The following is a 14815-nucleotide window of genomic DNA, read 5'->3' as shown; positions in this document are numbered from 1 at the left end:
TCACAGTGTCGGGAGTTTCAGCTGGGAAGACTGGAATCTGGCTCCCTTCTGGCTAGTGGCTGGAGTCATCTAGATGCCCTGTTTTGTTTTGTTTTGTTTTTTTAAGATTTTATTTTTAAGTTATCTCTACACCCAACATGGGGCTCAAACTCACGAGCCTGAGACCAACAGTCACATGCTCTTCTGACTGAGCCGGCTGGCCAGAGGCCCCCGGGTGCTTCTTTACACACATCTCTGGTGTGTAGGCCAGGATGACTTGGAAGATGGACTCAGTGAGGACTGTCCACCAGAGGCCCACACATGGCCTCTCTCTGGGCTTGGGGTTCTCACAGCACGGAGACTCACGGCTCCAGGAGCAAACATGCTCGTGAACAAGGCCTTTTTAAAATAGCGTTGGAAGTCAATAGCATTCCTTATATTGTTCTCTTATTATTGAAGTGGTCACAGGCCCACCCAGATTTCAAGAATATTATGGAGGCAGAACTGATAAGACTTAGTGATGGACTACTAAACATGTAGAGTGAAGGAAGCGATTGTCAAAATGCTGATGCTTAATGTCCTAGGACATGAAAAGAATACACAAAAATATACACATCAAAATCACGGTGCAAAAAGATGAGAAGTAAATGCATCATGCAAAAATGAAATATTATTTTAAGTCTGGTGGCAGCATGATATTTCATCTTTAATATTACTTAATCATTCTTAGTAGCTCTTCTTAATCCTGAGTACCCACTGAACCTCTTCACTGACAACCCCTGAAGATCATTGTTGGAAACCACATACCAGCGGGATTCAAGTCATGAGCACACTCTCCAAACATCACATTAAAAAAAAACGTAACATTCACCTTGTTCCTTACTGTGTGGCTTGGGGAACCACAGTGCTGCTCTCACTAGGGACTGTGGAGTTCACTGCACTAGGATCACAGGACAAAGATGAGTGGGCAGGGGCCCACCTACTTTGGGATCAAGATGTTGCCAGGGAGACTGGGGAGCACCGCCCCCAGACCCTGAGACCTCCACCCAGCCCATCCCCAGGGTGTTGCCAAAGGCTCTTGGTCTCACTGCAAGAAAGAATTCAAGGACAGACCAGACAATGGTTGAGTGGTGCAAGTAGGTAAGTTTATTAAAGTGAGCATACACTCGCGAGATGTGAGCTCTGGCCAGCTCAAGGGAGAGCTGCTTGCCTTGGGGTTTGGGTCTCTATCTTATTGACAGTTGTTAACTCGGGGAGTGGCTTTCTTGGGAGCAGTGTTTCTTGACTTTTCTCCATTACTAGGTCAGGGTTTCCAGCCTTCTTTGTCTTGGGCCTGTCTGCTTTGATCCAGCTTCTTGTGGCTCTGTTTTGGACTGTTGCCAGGATAGGTCTCTAACCACCCCCCTCCCCCATAGCTGCCCATGACTCCCCCTTTATGGGCCTCCAGGCATCCTGTTAAAACCTAACTAACTGCCTACTCTAACATAATCCATCTTCTTTCTTTTTCCTTTAGGCTTTTGATATTATGAGAGTGACCCACGGCAGAGAACACAGCCTGATTGAAGATTTGATCCTACTTTTAGAAGAATGTGACGCCAACATAAGAGCATCCTAAGGGGTGCAGTCAGAGGGAAGGACAGCTTCTACCCTTATTGAATGTCATATAGAGGTCACACACTCTACACTGTTGTGCGAGCCTCCCTACTGGGAATGTGATTCTCTGTTCATGTAGGTAAACAAAGGCAGACATACAGTGTGCCAACCACAAGAATCACTCGTTGTAGAGAAGCACAATTATAAGAAATATACAAAATTTGGTTGAAAATACCATCTGGTAATCGTTTGCTTCCTCATTGGTTGACTTCAGTGTTTAAGATCTCAACATTCTCAACATGAAGGATGGAAAGTTCTATTAAAAGCATGGTAGAATAAGTTGTAACTTTCTCTTTGGCTATCTGTGGGGATAATTGGATTAAAAATCAGTGTTTTCACAAGCAAAAACTTATTGTCTATTTTGTCAAGAAAGCGGAGTTTCAGATGTTTTCTTTACTAGTTGTGGTGACATGTACATCCCTTATTTACTCCCAAATACATCTCCTGAATCCTAGAAAGAAGTCATTTTAGGTGTTACTAGAAAAGCATAGGAAGTCTTAATGGAAAAGAAAAAATGTTTTTTCAAACGTCTTGTGACTCTTCTGTGCATTTTGTACCATTTTGTACATGTCATGCTTTTTCTTTCCTTGGAGTTTTTTTCCGTAATTCCCTATATCTGTGGTTTGACCAGGTGACATGCGTACCCCGAAGCTCCATTATCCTGCATCCCAGCTCAAAACGGATATTTTTGTTTCTTCTTCCTCTCTCTCTACCCACTTTTCCACCTTTCTGTGTTATTCAAATTCAGAGAAATTTTTCCTCTGGGGGAAGAAAAAGGAGGTGATTTCTTCTATGGCTCCGTGACCCTGTGAGCAGTTTCGTCCCTCCTGCTTAGATGGGCTCAGGCAGTAATTACGGTAATGAGGGAGGCTCCAGTCACCCCCACCTTATTTTACAAGCAAGGAAAGGAGGTACTTACTGGGGGTGGTGTCCTGTTCCCCAGGCCCCAGGATCTGCCCTGCCCTCACAGAAGGAGCCCCGTGGCCACGTGGGGCGCAGGCCACTGTCAGAATGACACAGGGGCATCTGCTCAAGCCAGAAGGAACCAGCCTCGCTTGGCGGCAGAGAAGGCTGACCGCCGGAAGCTGGAGTCGATGTGCCAAACGCCTGGCGATCATTTTGATCGTGGAAATGTGCACAGTGTCCAGCACGCGGGTGCGTTCTGCAGGCTTTCTGTCGGCTTCTGCTGGCCCAGGCATGGCTGACTGTGGCTGGGTATGCTCATTGCCTGCAGTTGCCGGTGGGTCAGCTGGGGAAAGGAGGGTGACAGGGTCACGCAGCTCACTGGGTTGGCCCAGTCTCGTTCATGTGGCAGCAGGGTTCCAGGAAGAGGAAGTAGGCAGGCCTCTGTACGCAAGCGCTTCCTGTGTCGGCTGGCATTGCATTTGCCCATATCCCACGGGACCAAGCCAGGCACAAGGCCAGCCCGGAATGGAGGGTGGGTAGAGCCTCCTCACAGTCATCCTATTGCACAACATGGGGTTGTGGAGAGGAAGATAATGTGACCATCAAGGCGATCCACATAGTCCCGTGTTGGTGTTCCAGAACATTCAGTGAATTGGATGAAATTCATAGACCTTCTTTCTAGAAAACCATATCCACCCCAACAATTTGCTCTTAGGATCAGGGACCCTTGAACTGCCCGTTGTCTGTCAGTGGACTCCCCTTCGTCTAATGAGAAATAGACTTGCTACCTTTCAGAATCACTTACGGGAATTACACATTTTAAATTCATTAGGGAAAGAGAAAAACCGTATCAGGAGGCAGGGGTAGTCCCTCACAGGCCAAATGAGCAGGGCTCACTGCTAGAACCCTGTGTTGGCCAATTTTCAGAGTGAGATTTATCAGGCAATGATGATCCTGGATAAAGCGATTTGCCCTTCTGCCTGCTAGAGAAGGCGTGACAGGCTTTTAAATCCTCCCCGCTCCCTTCCCGTTGTGTGGGAGAAGGTTCCCTTAGGAGCGAGGGGCTCAGCTTGCACGGGCTTCTAATAGAAAGTAAACGTTCAAGCAATGGTAAACATTGACCCAGCATCTTTACCACAAAATAATTTGGGGCAAGGGGGGAGGGGACGGGGAGCGTGGTGTTAAATCCGTGTCATCCGTGGCTGGCGACTTACAGCCGCCCCAGCCACCATGACTGTGATTTCATTAATCCAGTCATCGTAGCGGCAGGCTTTTTGCACATCAGTAACTTGACGCCATTAGTTGCTCCTCTGGGATGAGAACACATTTAAGCTGAAAATGAACACACTGGGCATAATTTATAGCCAGGCCACATGAAGGCCAAGCGTGCAGGGAGGAAGGCTGCCTGGGAAGCCAGCCCGCTATGGGGGCTCAGGGCCGGCGCCGTCCAGCCAGGCCAGAATGCTGGGCAGAGAGGGTGGCTGGCGCCCCACGAGGCCGCTTGGCCACAGACCAGAGAGCGCCCCTGTCCAGCTTCGCTGCAGGGTGACAGAGAAAGGCATCCGTGGGAGCCCGCCCCGGAGTCAGGTCTTGAGAATTCTCTTCTGGCCCAGTCAGGAGTTGATGTCACGCTCAGTCAGAGGAGCCCACGGGGACGCCCCAGGGAGAAGATTCTGGGCATTATCTTTGGAGCATCATAAAATCCTCTGACAAGCAATCATCGTCAGGGGCTTCAGGAACACACTGGAGCCCTCCTTTTACCTGAGGTCTGTAAGAGATCGGACTGGTGGAGAAGGGCCAGCAACACCACCACCCCCAGCGTGGGACGTTCCCTTAACCTTTCAAGGTTTGGATGCGCCAAAGTGCTAAGGTCTCACAATCAACCTAGTCAAAGCCAATTCAGAACAGGGGAGACCAGTTCTCTGCCCAGCATATTCAGCTCCACGCTACCATCATCCTCCCGGCTCTTCAGCACAGAAACTCACTCACCGACTCTCTCCTCTGACAAAGGAATAAGTTCTGTCTATCCATCCTCCGAAGTGCTTTCTTTCATTTCAGCCATTTTTATTCTTACCTATTCCCAGGCTCTATCAGGCCACGACTCGTCGTTCCTCAGCCCCCTGCAAAGACCTCCTCCATCTCACCCCTCCTTTCTCTGTCCTCCATCAGAGCTGCCAGAGGCACCTTCCAGAAATACCCGTTTCTTCATCTCTTATAACCCCCTCTGCTCAAAAGCTTGCAGTGGCTCCCCATTGCCACTAGACTCAGTCAAGTCTTCAGACTGGCATTCATGGTCCCAGACCACTGACACATGGCCCAAACCCCTGAGTGTTAAACTTCCTGGTCCCCCCACGCACCTGCCACTCTAGATGGATCCGTACCTGCCCCTGACCCCCCACCCCGCTTCAGTCTCCTGAATCTGTCCTCTTCTTGGACGGGTCCTTGTTTGTTCATACTGACCTAATCCTCTTTCTTCTCCATCTGTCTCTTACCAGGTCTCAAAGACCTAGCCTGAGCCTCCATCCTCCTGTTTCTTTCCTTCTTTTTAATTGAAATACGGTCTAGTCTGTAACCATAATTCTTCTATGTGATGCTCAAGTCCTATCAGCTTTGGCTATTGGGATTTTCTTCAGGTTAAATGTCTTGTGTGTTCCTATCATTTTGGAAACACTTTTTTACTCCGAGGTACAGCGAGGTGTTTCAGGCTCACTTTATACTTTCTCACTCTAGACTTGGAACTAGCTATTCTTTAAGGAACCCTGGTCTTTTTAGTAAGGAATGGTATTCAGGAACCCTAATCCCTGCACTATGTTTGTTTATTGCTACTAGAGTGACGCTTCTTATTTGTAACATTTAATCTCTTAGTTTGTCACTCGTTTTTTGACTTTGCTTTAATATTTTGCCCTGAGTTCCTTTGAATAGCATTTTCCAAAAATACTCCATAAGAAATCTACTCCAGGATAAAGCAGGGTTCTATTGTAAAGTTACAATAGTACCACCAACCTTCCCAGATGGTCCTTGATTCTTTTTTTATTATTATTTATTTAAATTCAGTTAGCCAACATATAGTACATCATTAGTTTCTGAGGTAGTGTTCGATGATTCCTTAGTTGTGTATAACATCACGTGATGTGATGAGCACTGGATGGTCCTTGATTCTTAGCTGTTCCTGAGTTGAGTGGATATTTTGATTGATTGATTGATTGATTTTAAAGATTTTATTTATTTATTTGACAGAGAGAGAGACAGTGAGAGAGGGAACACAAGCAGGGGGAGAGGGAGAGGGAGAAGCAGGCTTCCCGCGGAGCAGGGAGCCCGATGCGGGGCTTGATCCCAGGACCCTGGGATCATGACCTGAGCCAAAGACAGACGCTTAATGATTGAGCCACCCAGGTACCCCAAGCGGATATTTTTAAAAAACCATTTTTCTATTGCCCATTCTATGATCTTCCTGTCTTCAGCCAGCACCTGCCTACTCGAGGTTCTTTACCTGGTCGAACGATTCAGTTTACCATTCCTGAGCTGTCTGGATAGTTGGTGGTCTTGCCTTTTTGGGGTTGTCTCAATGTTCCATCAAACTAATTTTCATGTTAAAGCTGCCCCTGGTTCAGATGTGGTCCTCCTTCACCCCGCTGTATGACAGTGATTTGATACTGGGATTCAGTCCATCCAACCTTTGCCTATTGGTTCAGCGGCATGATGAGCCCCAAATGGCCATAAGGCCATGTCAGTTTCCACAATGATGGAGCCATTGTATTCTCTGGAGGAATCCTGTCTCCCTTAGAAACCAAGACATATAAACTAGTAGATCTCAAGGTCACAGGGATAGGAAGCAAAAATTCCACAAATGCATTATTAACTGTAATTGTGAGAGAAAATTATTTATAGCCCATTTAAAAATAAATGCCAACCTAGCATATTAAAGTAACTGTAGAATAAAGACTGTAAGCGTCTCAATTGTGCTTCCCACAAGTACTTTCTTAGGACCTACTGGATGAATTTAATTATCTAACCTTTTTAAAAATATATTTATTATATTTTTTATTGAAGTGTAGTTGACACACAGTGTTACATTAGTTTCAGGTGTACAACCTGAACAACTCTGTACACATGCTATGCTCACCACAGGTGTAGCCACCATCTGTCACCACACGCTATAACAATACCATTGACTATATTACCTCTCATCCCTGTGACTTATTCATTCCATAACCGGAAGCCTGCACCTCCTACCCCCCTTCACCGTTTTACCCGTCCCCCCATCCGCCTCCTCTGACAGCTACCCATTTATTTTCTGTAGTTATGAGCATTTCTGCTTTTTGTTCATTTGTGTTTTAGATTCCATATATAAGTGAAATCATATGGTTATTTGGGGTTTTTTGTTTGAATTATTTCACTTACGATAAAAACCTCTAGGTCCATCCATGTTTTTGCAAAGAGCAAGATCTCATTCTTTTTCATGGCTGAGTACTATTTTATTATATATATCACATCTTTATCCATTCATCTATCATTGAATACCTAGATTGCTTCCATATCTTAGCTATTGTAAACAATGCTGCAATAAACATAGGGATGCCTATATCTTTTCAAATTATTGTGTTCATTTTCTTTGGGTAATTACCCAGTAGTAAAAGTGCTGATCATATGATATTTCTATTTTTAATTTTTTGAGGAAATTCTATACTGTTTTCCGCAGTGGTTGTACCAATTTACTATCCCATCAGGAGTGCACAAGGGTTCCCTCTTACCCACATCCTTGGATTGTTATCTTGTTATTTCTTCCCTTTTTGATAATAGCCATTCTGACAGGTTTGAGGTAACATCTCATTGTGGCTTTGATTTGCATTTCCCCGATGATGAGTGATATTGAGTGTCTTTTCATATGTCTATTGGCTATCTGGATGTCTTCTTGGGAGAAAATGTTGTTTCAAGTCCTCTACCTATTTTTGAATCGATTATTTATTTGTTAGGTGTTGAGTTGCATAAGTTCTTTATAAGGTTTGGATGTTAACTCCTTACCAGATATATCATTTGCAAACATCTCCTATTCATTAGGTCCTTTTTTTTTTGTCTTGCTAATGGTTTCCTTTATTGTGCAAAAGCTTTTTAGTTTGCTATAGTCCCAATAGTTTATTTTTGCTTTTGTTTCCTTTGTCTGAGGAGACCTATAAAAAAATATTGCCAAGGTTGATGTCAAAGAGATTAATGCCCATGTTTTCTTCTAGGAGTTTTATGGTTTCAAGTCTCACATTTAGGTCTTCAATCCATTTTGAGCTTTTTTTGTGTGTGGTGTGAAAAGGTGGTCCAGTTTCATTCTTTACATGTACTGTCCAGTTTTCCCAGAACCATTTGTTGAAGAGACTGTCTTTTCCCCATTGAATATTTTTGCTTCCTTTGTGGCATATTAATTGACCATACAAGCATCATTTCTGGGCTCTCTATTCTGTTCCATTAATCTATGTGTCTGTGTTTGTGCCAGCACCATACTGTTTTGATTACTATAGATTTGTAGTATATCTTGAAATCTGGGATTATGAGACCTCCAGGTTTGTTGTTCTTTCTCAAGATTGCTTTGGCTATTTGGGGTCTTCTGTGGTTTCATATACACATTTTAGAATTATTTGTTCTAGTTCTGTGAAAAACACTATTGGTGTTTTGATAGGGATTTCATTGAATGTGAAGATTGGGTAGTATGGAACATTTTAACAATATTAATTCCAATCCATGAGCATGGTGTTATCTCTCCATTTGTGTTGTCTTCAACTGCTTTCATCCGTGTTTTTAGTTTTCAGAGTACAGGCCTTTCACTTCCTTGGTTAAGTTTATTACTAAATAGTCTATGGGGTGCAATTATAAATGGATTTTTTTCTTATTGTCTCTGCTACTTTTTTGTTAGTATATAGAAACAACAAATTTCTGTATATTAATTTTGTAACCCACAACTTTATTGAATTCATTTATTCTAATAATTTCTTGGTGGAGTCTTTAAGGTTTTCTATGTATAGTATGTCATTTGTAAACAGTGACAGTTTTACTTCTTTCTTACCATTTTGGACACTTTTATTTCTTTTTCTTGTCTGATTGCTGTGGCTGTGACTTCCAGTACTATGTTGAATAAAAGTGGTAAGAATGGATATCCTTGTCTTGTTCCTAATCTTAGAGGAAAAGCTCTCAGTTTTTCACCATTGAATATAATGTTAGCTGCATGTTTATCATATATGGTCTTTTTATGTTGAGGTTATTCCCTCTAAATCCACTTTGTTGAGAGTTTTTATCGTAAATGGATGTTAAATTTTGTTAAATGCTTTTTCTGCGTCTATTGAGATGATCAACATCAAATATACCAACATTCACATTATAAAGGCTCCAGAAGGAGAAGAGAGAAAGAAAGGGGCAGAAAACACAACTGAAGAAATAATACCTGAAAACCTCCTGAACTTTGGGAAGGAAGCAGACATCCGGGTTCAGGAAACAGAGTTCTGAGCAAGATGAACCCAAGGAAGTCCTCATCAAGATATATAATAATTAAAATGTCAAAGATGAAAGATAAAAAGAGAATTTTAAGAGCAGCAAGAGAGAAGCAACTAGTTACAAACATGGGACACCCCATAAGGCTATCCACTGATTTTTCAGCAGAAATTTGGCAGGCCAGGAGAGAGTGGCATGATATATTCAAAGTACTCAAAGGAAAAAACCTACAACCAAGAATGCCTGTTAAGTTTATTGTTCAGAGTTAAAGAGAGAGAAAGAGTTTCCAAACAACAAAACTTAAAAGTGTTCCTCACCACTAAATTAGATAAACTAACTAAAATACTTTTCTTCCTGAAAACAAAAACATTCTCCTTGGAGAAAACTGGAAAAATACTATCACAAAGCAGAAAGTAAAAATTACATTTCCCTCAAATGTGCAGAGATCTATCCTATATGCAGTCTGGCATGTTTCCCTCAAGTCTTTTTTTTTTTTTTCTTTTTTAGTTGAAGTGTAGATGACACACAATATTATATTACTTTCAGGTGTACAACATACTGATTCAACAATTCTATACATTACACTGTGCTCACCACAGTAAGTGTAGTCACCATCTGTCAGTATATGATGTTATTACATTATTTTTTCCCCATGGAGTTTTTAAAAATTTTTTCTTTAAATTCAATTTAGTTAACATATAGTGTATTTTAGTTTCAGAGGTAGAGTTCAGTGATTTGTCAGTTGCATATAACACCCAGTGCTCATTACATCAAGTGCCCTCCTTAATGCCCATCACCCAAATACACCCTCCCTGTACCTCCCCTCCAGCAACCCTCAGTTTGTTCCCTATATGTAAGAGTCTTTTATGATTTTATGGTTTGCCTCCCCTTCTGTTTTTATCTTATTTTATTTTTCCTTCCCTTTCCCTATGTTCATGTTTTGTTTCTTAAATTTCACATATGAGTGAAATCGTATGGCTTTTGTCTTTCTCTGACTGACTTATTTCATTTAGCATAATACACGTTAGTTCCACCCACATCATTGCAAATGGCACTATTTCAATTCTTTTTGATGGCTGAGTAATATTCCATTGCATATATATATCACATCTTCTTATCCATTCATCTGTCGATGGACACCTGGGCTCTTTCCATAGTTTGGCTAGTGTGGACATTGCTGCTATAAACATTGGGGTGCATGTGCCCCTTTGAATCACTATGTTTGTATCCTTTGGATAAATGTCTAGTAGTGCAATTGCTGGGTCGTAGGGTAGTTCCATTTTTAACTTTTTGAGGAACCCCCATACTGTTTTCCAGAGTAGCTGCACCAGCTTGCATTCCCAACAGTGTAAGAGAGTTCCCCTTTCTCTGAATCCTCACCAACATCTGTTGTTTCCTGAGTTGTTAATTTTAGCCATTCTGACTGGTGTGAGGTGGTATCACATTGTGGTTTTGAATTGTATTTCCCTGATGCCAAGTGATTTGGAGCATATTTTCATGTGTCTGTTGGCCATTTGTATAACACCAGCATTTATATGAATTTGCAATCCAAGTAGTTAAAGCCTGGGCTGACTAAGGAGCATCTAGTTGTGAACTGACTTGAGGTGGTTCTCAGCTGGTAATTCCTTCAAATCTATGGCAGAAACAAATGAAGAAACCTCACTAGAGAAGGAGATATTCATCCTAGGTCTCTAGGAAAGCCTACAAATCATTTTTGAAGGTCAGTGAATGACCAGCCAATGGTAATCAGTAACTCAAGAACAAAAACAACATGAGTTCCAGATAAACAACAAGCAACAGCAACAAACCTATGTTCTAAATACTGGAAATACCATATCCATATTTTAAAACAATTAAGTTCACTACTTTAATAAATGAATGACAGACTTTTTAAACTACAAAGAATAAGGAATTATAAAAAGTGACGTATTTGACAAGATGCTAGAGATGAAAAGTACAGGAATTGAAATGAAAGCTACAGTGGAGACCTTTCACAGCAGCCTTTTCATCAAGAAGACAAAGTTAGTGGACTGGCAGATCAGTCAGAAGAAATTACCCATAATGCAGCACAGAGAGAGAAAAATATAGAAAATCTAGTAAATAAGCAATGAGGAAGAAACAGTAGGAAAGTCTACTGTCCATTTCATCTAAGACCCATTGGATAGAAGAGAATTTGTAGAGATTTGAGCAGACAAGGGTTGAAAATTTTCCAAAACCAAGAAAAGCACTAATTCACAGATTTAAAGGTCCAGTGAATCCCAAGCATGATAAGTAAAAAGAAATTAACAACAAATAGAACATTGTGAATTTAAATAAAACTACAGAAAAAGAGAAAATCTTAAAAGCAACCGGAGTAAAAGGACAAATTACCTCCAAAAGAATGTGAGTAGAAAAACAGGTGACTTCTCATCAGCACACTAGAAATCAGACACAATGGAATCGTGTTTTCAGTTGGTGAAAGAAGGTAACTGTTACCCTAAACTGTTATATCTACAAAGGGATGTTTCAATAATGAAGGTGGAATGAAGACATTTAAAAACAAAAACCAAGAGGGCTTATTATTGAGACCTGACTGAAAAAAATGCTAACAGAGATTCATCATACAGAAGGAAAGTAATCATAATTAGAAGGTTGGAGTTGCAAGAAGAAATGGAAAAGAAAGAAAATGGTGAATATTTGGACAAGTATACATAAAGTTTATCTTTATAAAACAGTAATAATACATCTGCTAAGGTTAAAAATAAGACATAAACTAGATTATGAGAACAGTACGTAAATAAGGAAGGAGTAAATAAAGTTGAGATGTTCTAAGGTCCTTGCATTGTCCAAATTGAGGGTAAAGATTTTGATTAACTTTAGACTTTGATAATTTAATTATGAATGTTTTATTTCTGGGATAACCACTAAAAGAGAGTGTATAACTTACAAACTCTTAGAAGAGAAAAGGGGAGTGATTTTAAAAGTACTCAGACATCTCCTCATCAAAAAAGTAGAGCAAGGGAGGAAAGGGAGGAGGAGAGAGCAAAACTTAAAAAATAAGAGAGGGAATTTTTAAGCACAAAGTATTAGATTTAAATAAAAATATGTCAGTAATTACACTAAATTCATTTTATTAAGAAAAGTAAATATAGGGGTGCCTGGGTGGCTCAGTTGGTTAAGTATCTGACTCTTGATTTCAGCTCACACCATGATCTCAGGGTCATGAGATTGAGCCCCATGTCTGGCTCTGTGCTCAGAGGGGTGTCTGCTGATTTTCTCTCTCTCTCTGCCTCTCCACTCATTCATGCCCTCTCCCTCTCAAATAAGTAAGTAAATCTTAAAAAAGAAAAGAAAAGTAAGTATAAACAGAGAAGATACCTCCAGTAAAATAATATCAGACTGGATTTAAAAAACCCAACTATACACTGTTAATAAGATACATCTAAAACATAAGGATACAGAATGTTTAAAGTAAAAGAAAAGCATAATATGCAAATACTGACCAAAGAAAAATGGTGTGGCTACTAATAATAATATAATATGTGGGGCCCCTGGGTGGCTCAGTTGGTTAAGATCATGATCCCAGGGTCCTGGGATCGAGCACCACTTCAGGCTCCCTGCTCAGCTGGGAACCTGCTTCTCCCTCTCCCTCTGCCTGCTGCTCTGCCTGCTTGTGCCCTCTCTCTCTCTGTCAAATGAATAAATAAAATCTTTAAAAAATATATATATGTAATATATAATATATATATACTTTAAGACAAATGATATAATTAGAAATAGAGATATTAATCATGGTAAATAGTTCAATCTACCAGGAAGATACAATTCTAAAATTTGTAGGCTTGTAATAATATTACATTAGCATATCTAAAACCAAAATGAACAGAATTATTAAGACAAATAGAAATATCAACAATCATGAGATATCAACTCATGAGTCAGAAAAGAAATTACAATGGAAATATGAACATATTCTAACTGAATGATAAAAATTGTAGGATCAGTAATACTTAATCAGATATAGTCATAAATATAGAGGCTAGAAATGTCCTGAGGTCCTTGTATAAATACAGAATTAGCTATCTCAAATTAGAACCTATCTCAAGAGGTTGGAAAAAGCTCAGCAAATATGCCCTACGAGAAGGGAAATGATAAACATCAGAGCAGAACTTGGGGAAATACAAAGCAAGCTCAAAATGGAGTGGATCAACAGCAATAACCACAAAACCAAAGTGGGTTTTCTGAAGACCAATAAAACTGACAGACCTCTGGCAAAATTAATGGGAAAAAAAGAAGATACATACATCTAGTGTCAGGAATGAAGGGGAACATCACTCCAGATGCCTTAGCATTAAAGAAATGTAAGAGAATATTAACAACTTCATGCCAGAGAAAATTCCTTTAAAAATATATAATTTATCACCAAAATTGACTCAAGAAAATTTTTTACAAATCTGAAGAATCATAAAACCATTCATGGAAAACAATGTAGAATTTATACTATTTAATACTCTTCCACAAAGAAAATGACAAGCTGGTTTAGTTTCACTAGTACAGTCTATCAAAACAGTTAAGGAAGGAAAAATTCAATTCTTTACAATTTTTTCCCCAGGGAACAGAATAATAAGGAATTCTTCCCAACTAATTTATTCATTTTACCATAATAACCAAAATCTGACAGTACAGAATGGAAAAGTGCAAACCAATTTCGGTGTAAGATTCCTAAAGAATAATTGCAAACAGGAGTTAGGAATGCATAGTATGTTGCTAAGCCAATGTTAGCAACATATAAAACATCCAGTAATTCACACATTAGAGAGATATTGCATGTGAACACCTTAGTATGTGTAGAAAAAGCACTTGATAAAGTTCAGCATCTTTTCATGATTAAAAAGAAAGCCCAGCAACCTGAGAATAAGGAAACTTTCTAAAAGGTGAAGTATACCTACAAAAACCTATGTATAACAAGCATCATACTTAATAGGGGATGCTTAAAGTTTGCCTTTCCTGGTAGAAAATAAGTTCTGAATATATAAGGCACAGCATAATGAACATAGAAAACAATGTTTTCATCATCAAACTTGTGAAGAAACTAGATCTTAGTTATTCCTACCACAAAAAATAAGTAAGTGATAATTACGTGATGTGATAAGAGTGCTAAATGCTACAATGGCAATTATAAATTATCAAATCCACCTGTTGTATAGCTTAAACTTACACAATGTTATATGTCAAATATATTTTAAAGAAGGTTTGCCTTTGATATCAAGACTTTTCTCAGCATTCTATGGTAGGTCCTAGTCCATGTAATAAGGCAAGGAAAAGACATTAAAGATTTAAGAATCAAAAGGGAAGAAACAAAACAATGATTTCTTTCAAATGAGAAACCCCTACCACCCTTCATTACCTCCAGATCCTTAACTAGAATCAGATCTCAAACACCATATGGGGACGACCTCGGGAAGAGGTTGCTTATATATCCTGAGGAATGCGTGTAGGAAATGAGTCTAAAGATATTAGAGCAAGGACTAGAATAGAACAAAATAGAATTCTGGATAAGGCTGCAGTTATTAATATGGGTGCACAGAGATAAGTAAGAGATTGTGGATTTAATGTTTCAACCTGAGAGATGCTCTAACCATTTGCTTACTTGGTTGACCGAAAACTAGATTCAGTTGGCTCACTCAGTGAGGTTGGGATGTCAGATCTTCCCAGATATGATGAAGAGGAAAGAATCCAAAGAGTTAAAGAGATCAAAATGTTGGAATGCATGCCTTATCACCTGCTGCCACATTCCCACGACCCCACAATCTCTCAGAGAACACCC

At 40.1% G+C, this 14815-nt stretch overlaps 1 protein-coding gene across 2 annotated transcripts in view; it reads left to right on the top strand.

Annotated features, from left to right (window-relative positions):
* The window catches only part of SMYD3 (SET and MYND domain containing 3), a 708338-nt gene extending 706358 nt beyond the window's left edge, over positions 1-1980 (top strand). For both annotated transcript variants that reach the window (XM_028111942.2, XM_088017182.1), the window contains exon 12: positions 1493-1980. In XM_028111942.2, coding sequence (XP_027967743.1) covers positions 1493-1594 — 102 coding nt within the window. In that variant the 3' untranslated portion in view covers positions 1595-1980. The remainder of the gene's footprint in view (positions 1-1492) is intronic.
* Positions 1981-14815: the final 12835 nt, after the last annotated feature.

The sequence above is a fragment of the Eumetopias jubatus genome, unplaced genomic scaffold (genome assembly GCF_037043125.1).
Source record: "Eumetopias jubatus isolate StellerSeaLion01/CBP00866 unplaced genomic scaffold, mEumJub1_p1.0 scaffold_12, whole genome shotgun sequence".
Lineage (NCBI taxonomy): Eukaryota > Metazoa > Chordata > Mammalia > Carnivora > Otariidae > Eumetopias > Eumetopias jubatus.
This window is presented reverse-complemented; position numbering and strand designations above follow the sequence as displayed.